The 23353-nt window shown below is 42.2% G+C and overlaps 1 protein-coding gene across 3 annotated transcripts in view; it reads left to right on the top strand.

The window, feature by feature from the left end:
- LOC308188006 (uncharacterized protein) overlaps positions 1-23353 on the top strand; it is a 327367-nt gene that overhangs the window by 80898 nt on the left and 223116 nt on the right. The window contains exons 9-11 of one of the 3 annotated variants that reach the window (XM_080576526.1): positions 11795-11902; positions 12548-12707; positions 13881-14562. The exons of 1 other annotated variant lie outside the window; for it this stretch is intronic. Coding sequence is in view for 1 of the 2 variants with exons in the window: in XM_080576528.1 (XP_080432654.1) it covers positions 15173-15189 (17 nt within the window). In the remaining variant the exon portion in view is untranslated. Of the gene's footprint in view, positions 1-11794; positions 11903-12547; positions 12708-13880; positions 14563-14611; positions 15190-23353 lie in introns of those variants that run through there. One more of the 3 variants, XM_080576528.1, reaches the window with a different exon arrangement.

The raw sequence follows: 23353 nt of genomic DNA, 5'->3' as shown, positions 1-23353 counted from the left end.
ATTAGGTGGAAAAACCTTGGGAGTGACAGATGTGATGGAGAGGCATATGTTAAGGAGATGATTTAGCTGTGGATATTTTTTTCTTTCTTGGAGGTGGAAGGGCTGTGATTAAAGGTGGGCAAATATCACATAAGAAAGGTTTCAAAATATCCTTTTAAATACGTTTACTTTACAGAACGCATAACTCCATTTCCCTTACCACCACACTTCTATTTTCTAAAAAGCTCTAGTTCCCAGGAAGGAAAGCGTTACAGATACTCCAGCCAACGTATATCCATCTGTGAATGCTGGTGTGAATATTTATATGTTTGAATCAGAATTTGGGGCAAGCTGCTTGTGGTCTGGGAGTCATTCGGTCAGGAAGCAGATGGGAGAACTCACGGCTGCAATGAGCACACGATGCAGCTTACTGGGACCAGTCACAAATGCTGTCTGAGCAGTACTTGTGATAAATAGTGAGGAAGTTGTGCAGGCTGGAGGGCAAGCATATTTCTACAAATGAGTTTTGCAGTATCTTTGGTTTGTAAATTAAATTTTAAGTTGCACTGATGACATGTAAGTGGAAAGGATGCCATGATCTTTGGATACAGAGCCAGATGTCGTAGTTAGGTTTGATTCAGCAGTATAAGTTACTCCATGTATGTAATTTTTGTTGGGAACTAGGTAGCACATGTTTCAGAATTACAAGAAAATAAAAAAAATTCTTTGGCCTGTACTTGATGACAAACACCGCTGGATTATTCCAGGCTGTTTCACTGCTTGACTTGTCATGCATTCCACTCTAGGGGACCAGAAGTTCAGTTTTCACTGAGAAATTCTGCCTCAAATATGGGACTTGTTCTGTTTTGGCATACCTTTGTCGCTACTTATGGCAGACTTGACTTTTGCTGTTATCAGTCTTTCATTTACATTAAATATCTTGCATCATTCACCTGCACTGTGTGTTATATTTGAGCTTGTCTGGGATCAGATAGCCTCATACACCCTGACCCTTATAGATCCATGATAATATACAGAGTAGTTATCAATAAAATATTTGCATGTGATTATTCTTTTGTTAGAGACTAACCATACCTTTTTTTTTTTCAGTCTAATATCAGAATAGGGAGTAGACAAAGAAAGATTTCCCTTTGTTAAATCACATTCCCAGGAGCAAATCAGTTCCCTCTTCTGCTGGGTCAGCATTGATGTTTCTGGATCTTAACATGTGAGCATGTCTTCAAATAAAGTATTGCTTTCCTAGTACGGTGGTCTTGAAACCCAATGCATCTTTCACAGATTGAAATTGCATAAACCTAAAATTACTGTAAAGGAAGAATTGGGCTGAAGGTGGTATTGTATAGTGGGTGTTTTGACTGCCATGATTGTATTTTCTCATATAATAATAATGATGGTGATTGCAGCTCGCTTCCCTCAAGCTGATCTTCATCATTCATTCATCCATAAATTGAGTTTGAATGCAGATTGAGTTCGAGGTAGAGAATTATTTCACACAGCTTTTCCCCTTTTGATCTTTTATTCAGTTGAGCTAGTGGGATGCCCTGCTTTTGTTTCCAAGGTTTTCTCTTTGTCTTTGTCTTTGAATAAAGCACTAGAGAATGCTTTGATACTTTCTTTCAACCTAAAATGTTTTTCTTAACCTTTATAATACCTGTTAAGTTTAAGAGTGAGGGAACTGATGCCCCATTTGCAAGATTGTATACATGGTGAGCAAAATTTTTCTGTTACCTCTCAGCAGTCTTGGCGCCTGATGAAAATATCTGTATTGCTGGTGGGGGCAGATGAGAAGAACGTATTTACAAGCCCCCAGGCAGAACAGCAAAGCAGCCTCCCCCTTCTCCTATCAATGTCATCATCACTTCTAGAAAAACAACTGTTCTTGTAATTTTTCAAAGTGTTAGAGGTTGTGTTCAGTGAATCCAACCAGGATTTATGGTACTAGCTCTTCCCTTAGGATGCTTATTCCATGTCATACACAGAAAATATTGCAATATTGTCCAAATGATTCTGAGTATACCTCAGTCCTCATGTCCTTCAGTGAATCTTACCCCAGAGTCGAGCACAGCAGTGGACTGCATTATAAAATGTTGTGTCAAGGGTAACCACGCTGATATCCTCCTTCCACCCCCCTCTTCAGAAGAGGGCACAATTTGCTAGCTACCATGAAGAGGCTGGGGAAGTATTCCATGAAGTACTTAAGAGTTTTGTGGGCTGCAAAATCCCCCATGATAATTGAGGAAGGGCTTTGTCACTTGTGTTTTGCTCTCAGATGATTTTGCCAGGATTACTCTCTAAAAGAGTAACAGAACTGAGATTATAAAGCTGAATACCTGAGCTCTCTCCAAGCTAAGTAGGAGGGATCTCAGTATTTTCCTTCTGGGCAGCTGTAATGATGCCTTTGTGTTGCCCTGAGCTGGCTGTGCTAGAACAGAAAGGTCATTTTTACTGTCAGATCCTTCCTATCAAAAAGTCCTTGGTTTATCATCTAGCAGCGGTTTGCCTGTTGAGTTCAGTTTTATGGTGTCTGTTCTCAGCTTCTCAGTCCTCTGATGGCTGTAAGATATGCATCACAAAGGAATTACATCCTTCTTTGTGAAAACTTTGTATTTCTTCACCCTCCACCTTTGGCTGTGATCTTGCACCACGTGGCAATCTGCAGAACAGGAGTTCCTCATCTGTACTTTGTAATTATCCTGCCTAAGGAAATGGGATCCCATTATTTAAGAACTTTTTTCTTTTTTCTTCATTTGGTTAACTAGAGCCACCAGCATTTTATGAAGCACCCCCTTTCCCTTTAGGAGTCCTGGATTTCTGTTCTGAAGAGCTGTAATCCCACAACCACAGCTACATTATTTTAGCATTTATTGTATTAGTGTTTCAGATTAGTTGGTTAATAAACAATGATAAGTATAAAGCACTGAAGACAGATTTCCATGGGGCAGTGCTGCACAGCTGATCAGAGGAACTTTAGGAACTTCATATGACCTATGAAGAGTCTGCACTAACTTTGTAGGTGATGACAGTTTTGTCCCCAAAAACGTGTAACGCAGAGGTCTGGATGCCAAACCAGACCTACTGCATTCTAGATGCCTCTTACCCAGACCTTTATACAAATAACATCAGTGAGCAGTACAGTAGTTGATTGTGTCTCAGTTAGAAAGAGAGACTTTTTCCTGAGGGTACAGCTTCAGGTTTTCTGAATCGGTTGTGTACAGCATACTCCTTCCCAATCCCATGCTCAGACTTCCTTTGGTAACTATAAAGCTCATATTTCTTAAATAAAGCAACGATTTCTTAATGCAATCAAGAAATAATGGATTAGCACTTCAGCATGCTGCACCAATCGTCTGATGAGTCATGTGATAATGTCATTCCCAAATTGCCTGTTTGGTAGGAGCACAATGTTTGTCACTCTGATAGATGACATTCAAGCCAAAAGTTAAGAGGAATGGTGGGGAATATTTTTTGCCTAAGTTGATGTACTGAGTCTGGCTGGGGGGAAGTAACTTCTTTCAGAGGAACCCGTACTGTGCTGTGTTGAGTATTTGTGGCTAAAAGAGAGTTGATGACACACTGGTGTTTTGTCTGTTGCTGCACAGTTCTCACATGGTGTCAAGGTTTTCCCTTTTTCCCACTCTACCAGTGAGTGGGCTGGGGGTAGGCAAGAATCTGGGAGGGAACACAGGACAGGTGGCCCATGCTGGCCAAAAGGATATCCCATACTGTGTAGCATCATGCTCAGCAGTAAGAAATGGGATAGAGGAAGAATCATAGATTCATTAGGGTTGGGAAAGACCTCCAAGATCATTTGGTCCAACCAAGAAGAAGGTGAGGGCATTTTCTTCCAAGGTGGCCATTTCCTGGAGACTGGCTGGGCGTTAGTCTGCTTGCGGGAGTGGTGGTGAGGGATTGCCTTTGCATTGCCTGTTTTTATTTTTCCTCTTCCCTTCACCTATTAAACTGTCTTTATCTCGACCCGTGAGCTTTCTGCCTTTGCTCTTCCTATTTTCCCCCCTGTCCCAAAGAGCAGAGTGGGATGAGCTAACAGCTGTGTAAGTGCTTGGCTGCTGGCTGAGGTCAACCCACCACAGCTGAAAACTTTGTAAATGTGGTAGAGCTGACATTTGGATTCAAATACATCCATAGTTAATTAAGAAGAAGATATGAAAGCTGTTTTTGTACTGTTTCACTCAGCTTGTACCAGAAAAAAAGTCGTCTTATTCCTTGAAATCAATATATTTACCTCACAGGAGACCGCCGGAATCTACTTACTTGACTAGTAGGCCAGGCCTCCTGTGACAAGCGTGTCTCCAAGGCTGGCTCTGGCTGCCTAAGGCATCAGGCTGCTCAGGGCTGGTTGAAAACCTGCTATGCCCCCCTTCTTTGATTCGCATGTTAGGGCTTTGGAAAATGAAGCCAGAGGGAAGTTGGGCAGGAGGCAGCAAACTGCCAGAGGAATGGCCCCATCCAAGACAATCAATAATCTTTCTTTATACTAGAAATAGCCAGCATCGCTCCCCAAGGCACTTATTTTCCCATTGCAGGGCAGCCTGATGCTTGTCCCATCCCTTCATCTTTCTGCTGGTAAAATCCTGCTCTGCTTCCAGTTTCGGGGAGGGCTGAACGAGCCCTCTATTTACTCACTGCACTGAAATTGGCATCTATCTAGATGAGTTGGTTGTGGAGTCCTTGAACAGAAGTTACTAGGCACAAATGTGACTTGTGATTGTTTCTCGAATAAATTATTGTTGAGTACTGTGGGGGCATGTTAGAGGGCAACTATTAGATAAATGGCTATAGGATAGTACTTGATAGTAGTAGTACTCCAGGTATATACAGAGCCATCTGCATTTCTTTTAGTGACAAAAGTAATCATGTTTTTTCTCCACTGCTGTCAAAACGCTGAGCCAACATGCCAGTCTGGGAGTGTGATCTGGAGTTCTGGTCTGGCTACATCAGCTGTGCTTTTAAGCCAATTCCAGCAGTAGATTTGTAATATTGGTGAGTTATGAGCCAGGAAAAGTATAGATGTCGCACTGCGTTGCAAGGAGTTTGGCAGTTTCAAGGACTCAGTCCAGTCCCTGGGCCCTTTTCTGTCAGCCTTACACGACACTTGTGGCACAGAGCAGAAACTGAAGTAGGCAACCCAGCAAAAGCAGGGATTCTCCCAGCAGAAGGATCCGTACAGTTGATTAGAGCCACTAATAGCTCTTACTGTTAACCCTTCTAGCATTTGCCCTGCCACAGAGAAAGGATCTTCAGCTGCAGCAGTGGATCCCTGAACTCAGGAACAAGTGATTACAGCTGAGGTTAGGGCTTTTAGGGGACAGGAAAGATTAATTACCATCATCTTCACCCACTTTGTTTCTCTCAGGTGTACTGATAAGCCACTTCTAGTTCTTAGTAACTCTGAGATGACCTCAACCTATTTGCTCTGTTAGTCATTGGAGCGGCGCACCTAGAAGGCTATGTTGCTGTTTTAGGGTGAGGTTAACGTACAGAATTTACCTTTCAAGGAGATCAGTCAGTTGGAGAGGATTCCTCAGGTTATTCTAGGTAAGTTTTAGCTTACCTTTGTGGGTTGTTTGTTTTTTGCTTGTTTTTACTGAGCATCAACAGTTGTATGTAGATAGCTAAAGGGCCATTTTTTTTCAGAGCTGCTTTAGCAGAGAGGTAAAGAAACTGATGGAGTTGCTCCAGCATCTAACCAAACCAGTCAGTTAACTGCGTTCCCCAAGCTTTACATGAACATTGGAAAGTTTACTCTGTGCTTTCTTACGAGATGCACAAATGAAGGTAGAGGAATGACCAGGGAGGGTAGCCATAAATCTGTCTGTTGCTCTAGGCTCAGTGGTATCAAACCATAGGGAAAGCATCAGTATTTTTCCTTGCACTTCATTTGTGCTGGGCCATGTTGGTATATGGCATCTGTTTTATACTGAAAACCCATGAAATGTAACAGTTACTGCAAATTACTATGGAGAAACAATTTTCACATTCTCCAGGAATATGAAGACCATAATAAAGAATGAGTGACATAAAGTGGTACTAATGTTAAGGTTAATATGACTATTCCCTCATGAAAATAACAAGCAAAATTCTGCTTTAACAAAGTTTTCTTAAGTCAGAGCTAGAGAAAACACCCCCTGTCAAATGCAAATGCCTCATTCAGACCTGACCTCCAGCAGTTACAATGAGGTACAGTTCATAATTTCTGCTTGTGTTGCTCTGTGGAATTCATGTGCATTGATCTTGACCTTGGATTTGCAATTAAGCTTGAGAACAGTCGAAATATTTAGTGCATGGGAATGGAAAACTCTGCACAAAGCCTTTTCTGCAACATATATGTTACAGAAAAAAATAATCTCAGAACTTTTACCTGACTTACAAGCAGAGAGGGCTTTCTCATACACCTTTTGTAAGAAACTTAGACCAACAGGAGATGATTTACCTTATTTCTGTTCATCTGTAGCACTTACAATGAAACATGGAGAAAATGGTTTTATGAAAAGACAGTACTGTCTTCATTTTTGATGATTTAAAAAAATCATGCAGTTGTTTTTCTTGCATCAGACTGTGATTATGCAAAGCCTGATGTACCAGGTGCCATAAGGAAAGGTCCAGGATGAATGTTGAGATGGTGGTCACGGGGCTTCTTTTTGTACTAATATTGGTGCTGGTGATATCAGGTTTCTAGCTCTACCACACCATTCACCTAGGTCTCTAACAGCTCCTCAGTGCCCTCCTGAACCTGACCAGTGAATGTCCATTTGTACAGAGGAAAACTGACAGCTTTACATAACAAAATGTGTAACTTCTCATTCACAGCATCCATAAATTCGCATAGTTTTGGACTCAGCTCTCCCTTCTTCCCCTTGCATCCTACTTCCTAAGTCTTGAGTGTCTTAGGAAATAATATCAAATTTCTTCTGTGATCCTAACATACTATTCCTTCAATTTGTCTCAAGTATTCCAATTTCTCATTCAGCACAGTCTATAATAACTTAGGCTTAGTATTTTTTTTCATGTTGTACAGAATAATGTGCCAGCACAGCACTACAAGGGAGCTCTGTAATTACTTTAGGGATCAGTGAAGGATGACCAAGTGTGTTAATACATACACAGTACTTTCTCTTCAGCACTAGGAGAAACAGAAAGGTGTAGATAACAGCCTGCATGCATAAAGCAGCCTTCACATTGAATTGAAATAACACTGAATATGGCTTAAGATGGTGACATGGTGGTACCTACTAGACTTAGAAGCTGTCCTACTGTGTTTTTTTTTTTTTTCTCAACTTGTGCTCTTACTGTCCTTTAAAGTTTTGTTCTGTATGTTCCATGACAACTGGAGATCCTGACCTATGCCATCTTTTCTCAGGTAAACTGAGGAAAAGAGTGATGTTCAGAACTACTTGATGCAGCTGCCAAAGGCTGGGAACAATTAAAATTCATTCAGGATCACCATGAGTCTCAGCCACTCCTGCTCCATACACAATTCCTTGTTGCCTTCTCTAGCAAAGAAGAGTGTATGCATTAAAACAAGTAAGCAAAGCCAAGCCCCACACACTAAACCCGACATCACGACACAATGTTCCTCTATAGAGCAGTTGAGGAAGAGCCCTTTATAAAGCAGAATTAATGCTTTATTTAGGTTAATGCAGTAATAGAAAGCCTTTCCCTGCTACTGTGGTGGGAACAGGTAAACAGTGACTGTTAAAGGGGCTCTTTGGCACTTGCTCGCTTTGTGGTTGGCTGGTACTGTGCATTTTAAGTTAGAGAAGTCAGCAGGTTTGCCGTTGAGAAGTCTAGGAATTGCTGACACTCACTGTGGTCTATATAGTTTTTCTAAGGGCAGCTTGAAGGTCTTAAGGCTATCTTTGCTGATACGGTTTGGTGCAAGAATGACTGGAGCACACCCAAGAGAGCAGGTGCTTGAGTGTGTATTAGCTCATCTGCAGGCATGCTTGCACAGGCTGTGCACATATGGACAGGACACAGAGCATGCAATGCACGCAACCTGTTCTGAACTTGCTCTTTCACTGTGCTATAGGTGTTGACATGCTCTTGTCTCTGCTCAAGGACGCCAGGAGAGGGTCACCGAAAGAGTAGTGTGGAATAGCCTTCATGGTTTGGAGAGCTCAGGCTGGGTTGTTTCATTTGCCCTGGTCCTGATTCTGCAAATACTGGGCTGGTTTCTTCAAGATGCCACGTCCTCTCTGCCAAACCTAAGAGGTCAAATAACAAGAATGTCCAGTAAGCAGAAGGTTCCCTTGGGGCTATTGCACATGGTGGTGAGCAGACCAAAGTGGAGCCATTCCTAGGGTGGGAGAGTCACAAAGAGCTGCTTTGTGTTCTCCCAACCGGAGCCGAAGCCAGAGGTTATTAACTGCAGCTGGAAAACTGCAGTTACAATAGTAACATGTCCTTTAGCAAAAACATATGATATCTGTGTTAAAACCAGGTCTTATCCTTCTCTTTTAATGTTCTCCAGACTCTTGTGATTAGTTGGAAGTACATTATCCCACATGCATTAATTTCCCTGGGTCTGCATAGACAAACATATTTTTTACAAGTTCTAAGTGTCTTTGTTACGTGTCCCCATGGCATTGAACCCTGCAGGCCTCCTGTTCAACTCCAGAGGTTGTTCCATGGGCCTCTCAAACTGTCCGCAGTCTGCTGGCAGGTTTCATCTAGTCACGCCCTTTGGGGACAACAGGACGGTACACTAAGGAAACAGCCTTAGCAAAAGAAACACCCACGCACAGCATGTAAAGTATGAGGGATCTATATTAAACATCAGCTTTCTGAACTCAATCTGACTCGGTCTGGTCCTGTCCCTGTGTTTGGTTCAAACCCCCAGGAAAGACCGAGTCCCATCACGTTGCCCCCTGGCAGTAAATGGACTACTTTTTTTTGCTGAAGAATTCCCCTTTGTTAAACAATCTCTGTCCCTGGTTGACTGGAGGACACTGCTGTTTTAACTGATATTATCTCAGCCTGAATATTTAAGCCCTCACCCTTGGCGTGTTTTTGCAGAGATTATCTGAAGCCAGACAGACTCTGTTGGCCAAAGGCCCATTGCTTCCTTCAGCAGTCCAGGTGAAGCCTTCTTGATTGCTCAGTCTTATGTTTCTGGACATCCCTGCTTGTGTCCAGGTCTTCCTACCAAACAGATGATCCAATCTCCAAAACTTTATTCTTTTTCTATCTTAAAAAAAAAAAAAATGTTACAGATAACATTCACAGAGCTGCATGAAATTCACAGTAACTGTACAAATACATTTCCACAAACCGCTACAGTCTGCAAATAAACCTCTTGCAGTAATTAGATGCTGGAGCCTCATTTGACTCACTCATTGCTCTGCTGGGGATGTAAATCAGCTTTGCTTTTGTCATCTAATATTATGGGGACAGGAACAAGTCTGCTTCTGCAGACTGCTGCCCTAGAAGCTCAGCCTGTTTGCCTTGTCCACCCTGCATACGTCTGTGTTCAGCCCTAGGACTTCAGAGGTGCCCTTGCTGCGTTCCCTGCTGTGTTAGGCTGGAAGGTACTGAGAACTTGCTTAAATTTCCTGGGCACAAAGGAACTTTGGGATGATGCTGAAATGATGGTAGTATGCAGAGGGGTGTTGCCTGCGTTCCCTCCCGTAGGGGGTTGGGTTGCTTGCAGAATTAATTCCGCTCTCTTGAGTGTCAGCCCCTGGCTGCTTCGGCGCCACCAGCCTCTCTTTAAAACATTGTCAGGCTTTAGAAAAGGGTTGGTTGTTTGGATGGGATCCATTCCTGAGGCATCGGTTCAGTTAATGTTGACTTTGCTGTGAAGACAGGCCTAAGAAGGAAGATTCTCCCTGATTCCCTTAAAGTCTTTATATGCAGATACTGTCTGTACTCCTAAGGAGAAAAATTGGAGAGAGAGCCTTAAAAATCACGCATCCCAGAAGCAAAAGGTGGGGAAGAGTGATCTCAAATCCTGAATACAAGGGTCTGTGCGGTAGATTTCGTGGCATGGAGGAAATGGTGAAGATACACTAGTATTCTGTCTGCGAAGATTCAGTTTCTACTGCAGATTTGATTAAATTATAAATATTCCTGTTGTGGTAGACAAATTCTGCAGAAAGTTTCCACATTGCCTGATGGGATGATGGATTGCTGTAAAACCAAAGCTTTCTTTGGAAACATGAGGCCTGACATTACTATTTTTTTCTGTAACTTTCAAGAGCTGAAGACATTGATTTGTCTGCTCAGGCTGATTACCAGAACTAAAGGATAGCCTGAATTCTCTATGGCTCTGTCTAAACAAGAGTAGCCTGACCTAATAACATGTTTCCTGCTTCGTCTACATGCTAACTCTAGAATTATATTGTTTTTCTGTGCTTAGCCCCAGGATGTAAAAATTGCCTCCTTTCCCTTGTGTTTGCTTGAGCAAAATAAAACTTGACAAATCTCTTGCTTGTTTAAAAATTGTAAGAAATGAAGTTCAAATACATCTCCCAAATGGATGATATCTTGTGCCTTCCTTTCTACTGCTTTTCCCCTTGCCTTTCTACTTGGCCCTTCCCAGTCCTGATGTTTTACAGGAGCTTATGCATTTTAATGTTTTGCAAGTTGTGCAGAACTAAAAAAGAGGAGGAACCAACAGAATGCAAACCTCGGAGCTGCTGAAGTTGCTTGGACATCAATCTGAGATGTAAAACCCGGTCTCACCACCAAAGGCCCTAGGGAAGCTGGAGAGCTGTGTGGGGACAAGGCTATGGTGTTTGCTTCTGATGGAATTTGGTGATGTGCTTGTGTGTGGGGAGGTTGATGTCTCCAGGAAGCAGAGGAAAGTATCTATCAAACATTCCCATGAGGCAGAGCAGTGCTATTTCTGTTTTACAGATGACGAGCTTGAAGACAAATGGGGTCGACTCAAAGGCTAGTTGGTAGTCACTGAACACCAAAAAATGGGGTCCTTTGTCTGGAGCATCCTCTCTGATTCCACAAGCTATAGGAAAAACAAAGATTTGATTAACTATAGCCAACCTTTCTTGAATCTCCCCTGCTTCCACCCTTCCCAAAGGGTGATGTTTTCTAGGTCGTGCAGAAATGATGAAGTCGTGCCTCGGAGCAAGGAATGTCTCCCACTTACAATTGCCAGGCAAACATGCTGGTCACTCAGCCATCTTTCTTGACCATTGTTGAGCTGCATGTAACCATTAAATAAAGTTTTCCTGTGGATATTTATTTCGAGTGCCTATGGTACTTCAGCAGAAGCAGTTGGCAGCAACGTCTTTCACAAATCGCTCTATTACCACTGACTCCAGACTTCTTTAGATAGTAGCTGATAAAGTTCAAAACATTAATTTCCACCAATAAACAGGAACTGGAAACCTAGGGAGTTAATAGGGCTTTTTCATCTCAGCCTCACTCTCTGATCTAATTTCAGATAGCAGGAAATATGCCAACTTTAGCCGCTAATTAGAGTTACTCTTTGGAGATTATTTGTAGCAGACCTCCAAGCTTCTTATGACAAAAATGCACTGGCAGTGCTGCCAGCATAAATATGTTAGATGTTTGTCGTGTAGTGGCGATTTGAATTATGCAATAAATTGTTACAAAGAGCTTTCAAATATATCAGACTTCACAAACAGTAATTTTATCCAGGAACTGTGCTTCCATATTTCCCCCGAAAGAGTAAGTGTGGCAACATGGCCAGTTTTGTCTATTTTCTTTGAGGTGCCAGAAGTTTTTAAATAATAAAGTATGAAGTGATATTAGTGATTCCATTTTATTTTCCATTTGTTCTTTGATCCAGTTTCAGAGAGCACTCTTGGTACCATATTCTGCTGAACTCTGATTATATTCAATGGGGATCAGGCCTCTACTCCACCCTAGAACGCCTTTTGCTCTCAAAGGAAATAAGGTACGATTTCATTATGGCAAAGCACTCTGTCCATAATGCTCTCTTTTCAGGAGACTAGCTCTTGCTACTCTCACAGTGGGCTTTAGCCTTCCCAGTAACTTGTGACTCCCAGCGTGCCGGTATTTGCGGTTCAGCAGGACTAAGAGAGAGAGATTGTGACCCAGAGAAATGAAGAATAAGTACGCGGTATTGGAGGTGTGATTATAAGATTCCTTTTATTAATGTCTGTTCCTCTTGTAGCAGTCATATTTCATGCTTCTACCTCACCTTTCAATCAAGGATGAGCTATTTTATGTTCAGTGTTTGTGGCACGCAGGCAATAGTGGCCACAAAGCAGTTTATAAAATTAACCAAGCCTCACATTACCCCGGTGAGAAATTCCCTGAGCTTTATAGTGGACATAAAGTGACCAGTCAGTGTTACAAGACTGAGAGTAAAACCGCATCCCCTCTGCCAGTACTGTCCGTCCCTTGCACGTTTACATGGCAAAATGTGCCATTACTGATTGCAGCTCCCTAAAGAGCACTACTGGGGAAATCAGTGCTTCCAAGGCTCTGGAGGAAAGAGCAACCCATAAGAGAAAGGGAACATGTATCTTACACCTTTGTGGTTTTAGCGTATTTTCTCATCTCTATTTGAAAGCAGTGTAAGAACATATTGGGTGTTGCATCCTGGGCACCTCCTCTTCCTCTGCCTTCTCTGAAGCAGATTCTCTGGCCAGTCTACAGCTTCCAGGATGATTTTCCCATCAGAGCGCTGAAGCTGAGAACGAACAGCATATCACAGCTAACTCGGAAAAATGAGGGTAGGAACCAATTGACCTACAGTATGCTTGAGATAACAGGAAGCATTTTCAAAGCAAAATATTTTGATTTTCCAGCTTTTGATTGGAGAAATATTTGACTTAGTTGAAAATCCAACTGTCCAGCAAAAGCAATCAGTGGAAAAAATGTTCTCAAGCCCAGGCCCCTGCCCTCTTTATTTTCCTTCTTTAATGAATATCTAAAGAATTTCTGGCACTCTTTTTTCTGTGTGCTTCTTGTATTTAAAATTCATGTCTTGTTTAACCTGAAAGTCTATGGATGACTGGAGAACTGGAAGAATGACAGAGAAATCATGCAAGCAAAGCCGAATTAATTTGAGAGGTGAAATGGGTTTTATTTTGGTTCTCTATTGCCACTCAGCTGTATGGCCATTTACACTTGCATGGCTTGCTAGTACTGGTATAAAATGTGAGAGGGGTTCTGAGTGGGCAGTGCTTTCTTGCTCCACCCAGTAAATTTAACAGCAGATTTATGAGAGGTGGATCTCAACGTTGCGGAGAAACAGTTTAAAACCATGGCCCTCTTCCTCAGTGAAATGAATTTCCAACAGTTAATAATCCCCAAAGCTGAAATTCACTGCTGAGCTTGTGTGCCCTCTTCCTCTGCACTGTTTCAGTGACCAGGCTGCCTGCCAGTGCCTTGGCGTCACTCAGGCAACTACAGCGATCCTGAAATATTTTAAGTGCTGCTTCAGGAGTTGTCTTCCCCATCCCATTCCCTATTATTACTGCCTGACAGTCCGTGCTGGGATGGGGGCTGAAGAGCTGTGAATCCCTGGGCAGGCCATGAGTGGATCTTGGCTCTGCAAATGACTATGCAAAGCAGGAGGTGGTAGAGTATCAGGCCCTTTGTTCTTTTTAATTAACCTCTATAGGAAGAAATACCCAAGAGATGAGAATGATTGCTATAGTGACCTGTAATGCAGGATAAAAGAGCTGCCAATCTAAGGGAAACTGCAGAAGCATAAGGAAGACGCCTGCTGATATCTCTGGGTTTTCTAAAGCTAAAAAATGTCAGGCAGAGGATTGTAACTTTGTTTTAAGACTTAGAAAAGGACATGACCTCTGCTCTTTTAGACCGTCATAATGCAGATATGCAAATTCATTGAAATAAAAGCCTCAAGAACGGAAAACTTTCCCGTTCTTCATTTGCAGATGCAGACATAAGGACTTGGAGCTGCTCCTGTGTGTAAGGGAGTGACCCCACCTTGCACGCTCAGAGGTGCAGGGCCACCTGTGCCCTGCTGTGACCGCTGGCCTGCAGCGTGCTCGGTGCCAGTGTCTCCCTGCCTGGTGTTGAAGATGTTGCCCTTAGGTCTTTTTCTGCCTGCTTATGGCAATCCAAGTGGACATTTGGCACAGCCTTTGCAATCACAATGAAAACCGCTATCGTTGCATGGGGAGAATTTTGTCCTAGTGCAAAAGGTGGCTATGTACAAGGGAGGACGCAGTGATGCTCCCAAGGGAAACAGTTAGGAAACTTAAATAAACAGTTGCTCGGTCACTTCAGAGAAGACATCAGTGAAAACATTTTCTTTGAAAAAAGGGTATGTGGGTGGCTTGGCCAGCAGTATTATTTTGGTTTTGTCTACTGTAGGGAATTATTTTTTTCCCAAACTCCTCCAGCCGGCTTAATTTAGAGCAGATTTAAGTTACGCTATGGGTAATGCCGGCATTAAATGAGTGCCAGGACTGTGGAGGTGAACTTCAGCAACCCTGTCTGTTGGGTATTGCTGAGAATTTGGATCCCAGCAGTAATTCATTAGAAATCTGATGAAATCTAATGGGTTGTAGTTTGCATGGTGTGAAATGCAAAAGCAGGAAGAAGTGAAACACAGTGAGTAAAATAGCATGTACAATTTTTATGTTTCTTCTTTTAGCTGCTTTCCCTTTTATCCCTCCCTTTTGCATGACAACTTGTGTCTGCCTACCTCCTGGCTGGTTTATTCCATGGAACATACATCACTGCACACGATCTGTCTGACCTACTAAGCTGCCTCCCTGAACTGCTGTCAGCACAGGCATATAGTGACGGGTAGCTGCCCTGGGATTGCTAAAAGATGTTCCCTGATGTTAGGATTAATATGTTTTAATCAATAGTATATATCTGACTTGCTTCCAACCGTCTGGATGGCCTGAAATTTCAAAAACAGCCATCATTGAATTAAGTTTTGCATGCTAGAGGATATTTAACACAGCTTAGTTTTCAGAAAGTGCTGAGCTTACTGGGTGGGATCCAAAGAAAGAGAGTTAAAAAAGGAGGCGGGAGGAGCTCAGCTTTGCAGTCTTTAATTTTGAGGGGCCAAGTGATGGGCAGGGATCCCTAACTCTAGGTTTTGCCATACTGCCTTCCAAAATGTCCCTGGGGAGCAGCAAACCCCCCAGACTGGATCCCAGAATACCAGCACGTGAACTGGAAAAACAGCTGGAATACAGAGCCTACAGAAATGCTGAGGGTGCCAAGGTAAGGTATTCAACCTTACTTTGTTTTCTTACTTGAGTATAGGAAAACAGCTTTCCAAATGAATTTCAGAATACTTTCTGGAACTTGAGTGAGAAAATGGGTTGCTCTTCAGACCTGCTTAAGGTCTTCAAAGGGATGCTATCTTGACTTAGCCCAGCAAACCAAGGTGCCAGGTCAGTGGAGGGACAAAGGCATCTCCTCAAGTGTTTAGTAAGGCTCCCACACTGAAGTGCCCCCAGTAGCATCACTTCTCTCATGATAGAGAAGGCTAGGGAGACTAGCCATGTTATTTAAGAGCCTAAGTTGGGTCCCAGCACTTTGCTATTTTCCACTGCCCGAAATTACTCCTGCAAGGTCTTGGCAAGGCCAGGTCTGCTGAACCGAGCTCCCAACTCTGCCTGCGGACAGCCCAGCCCCGGGGCACTGCACCAGCCTGCCTGGAAGCAGAGCCTGGCTGCAGCGTGAGCCATGGTCCACCAAGGTCAGCGCAGTGGATGTGCCACTGCAGCAGATGTGCTGCTATGCTGCTGAACATGAGGATGGGTGGCCATCATGGCAGTGTCATGATTTCACAGACCTTGAGACCTGAGTGGCAGCAGCTAAGCACAACAGCCTGTGGGGAATGATAAACTAAAGCCCTCGTTTATTACAATCTCCTCTGAAATCGGTCGTGCCCCTGCCTGGTGCCTGGGCTGCACTTCTGCATTATCTGCCTCTCCAGACAGGAGAATGTGGCAAATGCAAAATCCCGGCTCCATTAAGATCTTTGTCAGGTTTGCACATCTGAAAGACCTGGAACAACCTCAGACTTCACCATTTTGTGCTAGCTGTTAACAGCAGGTGCTTAAGGCTGTTGTCACCCCTGGGGTTCAAACCAAGGGGGAACAGATTGGATAATTTGAGATTATTAGAGAAAGCTCTTGAGTTGCTTGAAATTGTGGGCACCGACCCGTGCTGTCCAAATACACAGCGTTAATGGTCCTCAGAGAACAAAAATCAGAAGTTAATGAAAATATTAAATTTTCTGTGCGGATCACTTCTACTCTCGCTAAGCCCTGGGATTTTGAAAGCATCTGACTCCTCACCTCCGATGGGCGGGTTTGAATTCTGAATAACTTAGATGTTGTGATCACTGTGGTTTCATTACAACTTAATCACTAGGGATAGTTTTTCTTTTTTATCAACTACTTGTTGTTCCAATGTGTGATATCAGTGGAAGAAATGTGACTGTGGTGTTGTTTTTTAACAATAAAAAATGCCTTATCTCCTGGGCAGCAGTTTTCTGAACTTTCACCAGTTGAAGACTGGATTGGCTCAAAGTATTGAGCTCATCTTCCTCTGTCCCATGCATTGTTCAGGGATGAGGCTTTTCGCCAGCCTCCCACTGCCTGTTAAGTAGCTAAATCCTGAAAGATTTAAATGCTGCTTCTGCAGCCCTGTGAGGGGTAGTTCCCTGGCCTGCTGATACAAGCAACCAGTGGATTTATTTGTACTAGAGGTGAAGCAGAAGAGTTGACACTGAACCCCTGGGAGTTTACTCCAAGCTCTGCATCTGACTCTGCGAGTGACCTTCTGAAGTCACTTTGAGCCAGATTCTTAAAGGTATGAAGGAGTCAGCAAGTTCTGCTGATTTCAGTAATGTGTTTGCTGTAGGCTGTTACACCTGTTGCCTGAGTAAAACCAGCCTTACCTGTGATATCATTTTGTACATTTGTGTAGCTGTATTTCTAACAATGCTTTTCTTGACCTAGAAATATGATTTACAAATGAAGGGCAAATAAAGCTAAATAGTTTTTTATGTTGCAAGAATATCAGATTTTGGCCCAACTGAAGACTACATATATTCCAGCCTAACAGCTGACAGGTTAGAAGTGTCTAAGTCCATGTAATGCATTGACAGCCCACCTGCTGTTCTTACTGGCTTCAATATTTTGTATTTGTCGGCAGCACTAATCACAAGGCACTTCTGTCCAATGGGCAGTTGTAGCTTTACAAGGTGTTGTAACTTCTTTTTAAAAATAAGAGAAAAAAACAAAAGAACAAAAGAACTCTATACATCTCCATTTTTGATACAGCAGTGCTCCATGGTTGGGGGCTTACGTTGCGAAAGTTCACAGAAATAAGGGACTTCCACCTCTGGTGGTGAGTTCTCCAGCACCTGGACATGTGTGCCTGTTAGTCATTGCACAATAACACAAATCTACACATAATGGTTTTATCATCTTTATTGGCTTCTCGGAATGGGACAGTGTGGTTTGAAGCATGGAATTTGTTTTAGTCATCTGAAAAAGAGTCTTGTAGTCTAAACTGTATATATCTATTCTGGGTTTCTGTGCTCAGCCAGGAGAGATAGTCACTTCCAGGAGACTTTTCATCACTTTAAGATTAATTTCAGGGGATGACTAACTTAGATTGGATACATGTCTTTCTGGTCATTAAAACTGGATAGAGTAAATTCCATCCCAAGGGGCTAAGACAACCACTCTGCAAAGTTGTCTAAATACCTTTAATTCTTATTATCATTCCTTAAGATACAAAGGTGTGTAGCACTAGCACTTCAGAATATTTAAAGTATTAAAAAAAAAAAAAAAGCAGGCCAGAGGTGGAAGCAGGGACAGGTGACTTTGGGAGCAATAGAGAGACACTGTCCAAATACACATGGATAAAGTAAGGAATATCAAAATCCACATGGGGTTAAGTGTGGTGGTGGACATGAAGGACACAAGAAAGGCTTCTATCAGTACGTTGGCAGCAAAAGGAAACCTAGAGGAAATGTGGGCCTATTTCTGAGTGGGACTGTGAACTGAAATGTGATGGAGCAAGTAATCCTGGAAAGCATTTCTAAACGTGTGAAGAACAAGAACGTGACTGGGGGTAGTCAGCATGAATTTATGAAGGAGAAATATCACCTGGCCAACCTGGTAGCCTGCTGTGACATGATGACTCTTGGTGAGAGATGTTGTTTATCTTGGCTTCAGTAAGGCTTTCAATGCCGTCTCTTGTAACATCTTTGTAGGAAAAAATGATGAAGAACAGACTAGAGAAGTGAACAGAAGTGGGCAGAGAGGAACCTCGTGGACTTCAACAGAGGGATGTGCAAAGCCCTGCACCTTGGGAGGAATTACCCCATGCACCAGTACACGCTGGGAACCAGCCTGCTGGAGAGCAGCTTTGCAGAGAAGGACCTGGGGGTCCTGGTGTGCACCAAGGGTGTAAAGAAGATGAAGCCAGACTTTTTTCAGGGATACTCAGTGAAAGGACAAAGAGAAACCATCACAAAACAAAAATCAAGAAATTCCATTTAAACATAAGAAGACCTTTTTCTCTGTGAGGGTGGGTTTTCACTACTTTGACTGCCCAGAGAGGTTGCGGAATCTATCCTTGGAGATGTTCAAAACTCAACTGGACTTGGTCGTGGACAACCTGCTCTAGCTGACTGTGTTAAGCAGGGGACCAGAGGATCTCCTGAGGTCCCTTCCAGCTTCAGCTGTTCTGTGATTCTCTGGTGGCAGAGGGGCTTCAGAATCCTCACAAGCATGGCCAAGCCTTTCTTTGTCTCTCTTATCATTAACAAAACAGTCAGAGCTCTATTCTGTGCAGCCAGGCTACGTCTAAACGTTTGAGAATGTGAAATCCACAGAAATACTGTAGAAATGCAAAATATGTAATTGTTGCCTTTTTGATATTAGCTTGTAATTAATTTGATTTTGTTTAATGACAAAGGAATAAATATCTCCTGAATGTGTGCAAAGAGAACCCACAGAACTGTTACGGGCTAGCAACTTCACAAAGGAACATCTGTTAAAAGGAAATGACCTGCACAAAGTCATCGCAAGTCTATTATGCACTAACTGGCTACCTATTGAGAACTAAATGACGCAAATGAGTTATAGTCATTGGCTTTTCATCTCCTGCGAATTGGGCTCAAATCCCTAATAAGGCACCAGGTGAAAATGAGTCTCTAAGGCCTCTCTTCCAAATCCCCTGTTAGGCACCATATAAATTAGCACATTAGCAGGCTTGCCTCAGGGGAAAAGCGGGACTAGGACAGCAGGTGTGTCACAGAGCATAATTGAGATGCAGCGGCAGAGAAGAGTGGGGCTTCCGCACAGCGCCAAGCTGCTTCACGCCAGCACTATTGATCTGTAACTTCCATGAGGCTGGCTCCAGGTTTTAGAAACCCTATCTCTTATTCAGCAAGGAAGCCCTCCAAGGGGAAAAACAAACCACTGAAGTTTATGATTGACTAGGCCGAGCAATACAGGATCCCCAGGTACGAAAATATTTGTCAATATTAATTTGGCACAGATAAACAGCTCAGAAGACAAACCACGGATGGTTTGCTTGTGGTTTTTCCTGTTCAAAGTCTACTCAGACTGCTGTGAAGACTATGCTGTGAGTGAGAGGAGGAGGAGGAGGAGCTATTGGGGATCGATCGGTGTGCTGTTTGCAAACTCTCTGTTTGCACAGAGAGTGTCTTTTTTTCTCTGCAGATGTAGGTATGTCAGCAGGGTGGAAGAGTGGAGTGAGTTGGAGACAGTTCTGGTAGGGAAGGATTTCAGTGAGCAGAAACAATGTGGATGGGGGAAAAGAAACGGAAGAGTAATCTTTGCAGTGTACAATGGGATAAAAAAAAAGTTTATATAAATTTTCAAACTTTTTCAGATTCATTCCCCTTCTGTGTTATGATATATAGTATTGTCTGATCTGCGTGACAGCGAGAAGGCCGCCTGTCCTTCATGCCAAACAGCAGCGTGGAATGGGGTCAGAGGAGGTCCTGCAAGCCACCTGGCAGCCTGCATTTCCCAACCTGCCACGCTAATGCAAGATGTCATCAGCTCCAGGGTAGACAGAAGCGGATACCTCTATGATTCAAAGTTCAGGGCTCTCGTACCTTATATATTTACCTGACAGAATACCAGAGCAATCCGCTTGCTGTCATAAAGCACTGGGAGAGGGTTTCCTGGTGGAGATGTGAGCATTCAGAGAGTCACATTTCTAGGGCTCAGCTGAGTTATTCCTGTTGACAAAGCAGGGCTGATGCGTTGAAGTGAAGCACTGATAAAAAGCAGTAAAAACACTTTGTTTGTTCTTATCAGGAGCTATTTGCAAACCTGCCAAACTGGAAAATAGTCATTTTTTTTTCACCTTTTGCTTAGTGATTATAAAATTCTTATTAGAGCATTACCCTTCTTCCCTGATGATGATTAAGAGACTATCTCACAAAACTTTGGATTAAATTGATGTGTTCACTGCTTTAATCTTGGGGAAGCAAATTAATCTCTCCTGACATTCTGATGGCTTTACTGGATGACACAAAGAATTATATTGGCAGAAGGATGCAGCTGAAGTCTAAAAGCAGAGATCCCAATTAGCTGCTGTTGAGTAAATCCCAGCTGCCCTTCAACCCTTCAAAGATGATACATGGGATTCTGTGCAGTCTGTCTACCTCGGGATCTGAAAAGGCAAAATGAAACGTATTTAAAAGGTATCCCTAAAACTAAATAGATGCCTGTAAGTATTGGTGAATATTCATGAGTATGAGCCTAAATTTATTTCTGAAATAGCCTTGAGTTCATGAAAACAAGACTTCTTTCTATTAAAAAAATGTTAGCGTGTTGTTCTTTGCCTCCTGAGGCAGAATCAAAGGGAGACTGTCTGAAATTATTCACATGAAAAGTAATGACAAGGGAAAAGAGGTATGTGAAATTTGAGGATTAGGAAAAGGGGTTTAATCCAGACTAACAAATTGGCTAGAGGTTAGGCACACGCAGTAGAAAGTGGCATAGATCTCTCTAATTCCTCCTGAATTGCGGTCTCCCAAATGCCCTAATAATCATGCTGTAGATTCAATATTTGTAGTCCTTTCTAGCTTAAACATAACAAAGAGAAAAATGATCCCTGATTTTCTCTATTGACTACCCTGGTATGGCTGTCTCTCGTTTTTTATTTGTTTATTGACTAGAGAAACCCCAATGCAATACTAGCTAGGACCTCAAGGTGAGCCAGACGCAGACCCATTCTGTGAGGAGTAGGTGAGGCAACTGAACAAGCTCTTCAGCTGAAGGACCAGACATGGGTTTTGCAGACATCCTTGCTGAGAATAATGTGTACCTAATTCTGAGAGTCTCTGTTCCAGCTAATTAATATTGTCTGACAAGCAATAAATAAATACATAAATCAGTACTACTATACCCACATAACTTTGAGCATTTAAAGACCTCTGTTCCTGAACAACCTTAGGCACTCTGGCTGAAAATATTGTTGTTGGGGTCCTGTTTCTTCAGTCTATAGAGTATATCATTCCATCTGCAGAAAGAGTTATACAAAAGCTTTTTACATTGTTGTGGAAAACTCTGACCTTTTACATAATTGATGGGGGGGGAAGAAACTGGAGACCTTTTCTCTAAAAGTGTGTATGTGTATAAGGCACAAAAGTCTGACTCTTTTGTCACCTGTGGTAAAAATTTCAAATAAGGGATTTTGTTATCTAAAAAAAGGTCTTTTTACTTGCCTTGCATCAAATTACAGTGTGAATTTTTTGGGGTAAAGAAGCAGCAGAAACATACAGTATGGCATGTATGTATGGCATAAATAACATTGTACCTACGTTTCCTTAGTGTTTGTGTGTGTGTTTTTGTTGTATTTTTGTTTGTTTTTGACATACAAACGCATGGTTGCGTTTATAATATCGTATGCAACAATCCAACACCTTCTCTGGAATCACATCCCTCTTGGCATTTTGATTTGAACTGAGTAGAGAATCTGAAGATGGAATGTCAGCTTTCCACTGCTGAATTTAAGGCTGGTGTTGTTTCTCTGTGGTCACTAGGTCAATATTTTGTCATAGTAGTAACAGGTTATGATAAACAGGTTCCTACAGAAAGGCTGTTACTTAATTTGTATTAATTTATATGAATTGTACGGTATCATATAACATCAGGAAGCTACTACAGAACAGTAGTTATTCTCCAGCATGCTTTTTATGAAATTCTTACCTTGCAGATGATGATCATATAGGTTATATGCAGTCAGCCCCATGGTAGCCCTCTTTTGAAGGCTGGTGGGCTCCCAGCACAGAAGGAAATCACATCATCAGTGGAAGATCTTCAGACCGTTATAATCCTATATTGGTCCTTTTAGTCCTTTAGCAGGACCTAATTCATTCTGAACACTTTCTTTAAGCAGGAAGGCATTTCAGCCTTATGCAATCGTTGCTTTCAAAGTCAACTCTTACAGAACAACTGCTTCACTAACATATCCAAGACGGTAGTGTTATCTATAATATGGTAATAGGAACTGTTGCAATATCATAGACTCTACAACCTTAATTCTTTAATCTAAAGAAATACGAGATTACTGTTTTCATAAATCTTTAGGTGGTGTAGGAACAATCATGTAGTCTGTCCTTCTGCCTTAAGGCAGGATGAGCAATGCATAAACTGTTTCTGGCAGATACTGTCTAACCTGTTTTTAAAGACTCTGATGATGGAGACTCCAACACCTCCCTAGGGAAACCTTTGTTGTACTTCACTATCCTTCCAATGAGACTCATTGGGGTGATGGGTGTATTTAAAAATACAGGAGAACTGAGGAAACAAAAGAGAGAACAAGAGTTAAAGGCATAAGCCAATTGAAGGGAGGCTTACAAAACTATGATCCTTTTATGTGAATCATTACATAAGGGATATCTGAGGGTAATGGGATGACTTAGGCTCGGGGGATAAAATGGTTCTTGTGGAAAACAGAAAAGGTATTTTTCTTTTTTCTTAGTCCCACAAACTATGACATTCTATATTATTAGGAAGTCCTGAGAATGCCAAAGAAATTGTATTATTTGATTACAGGCCTAACACTAAACCAATCTTAACAAGGAACTGGAACTGTAGATGCATTATGAAAACTTAGACTACCATTCATGGCTAGTTCTTGGGGGAGTTCTAGAATTATTTCTTCCTGCACTTCAGAGGAAAACAAACAAACAAACAAAAATCTAGAACTTATCTCCCACAAAAATCAAAAGAATGAATGAAATACTTATCTCTGGCTGCCTTGTATCTAGTTCTGCATAGTTGTAAGGAGAGTGTTTACAGCAATGGGACACTGATGTATTCACTGGAACCCAAAGTGTTCTGTGAAAAATACTGAAGTACAAAAGCAATTA

This window comes from Anser brachyrhynchus, assembly GCF_964034855.1.
Source record: "Anser brachyrhynchus genome assembly, chromosome: 1".
Classification (NCBI taxonomy): domain Eukaryota; kingdom Metazoa; phylum Chordata; class Aves; order Anseriformes; family Anatidae; genus Anser; species Anser brachyrhynchus.
This window is presented reverse-complemented; position numbering and strand designations above follow the sequence as displayed.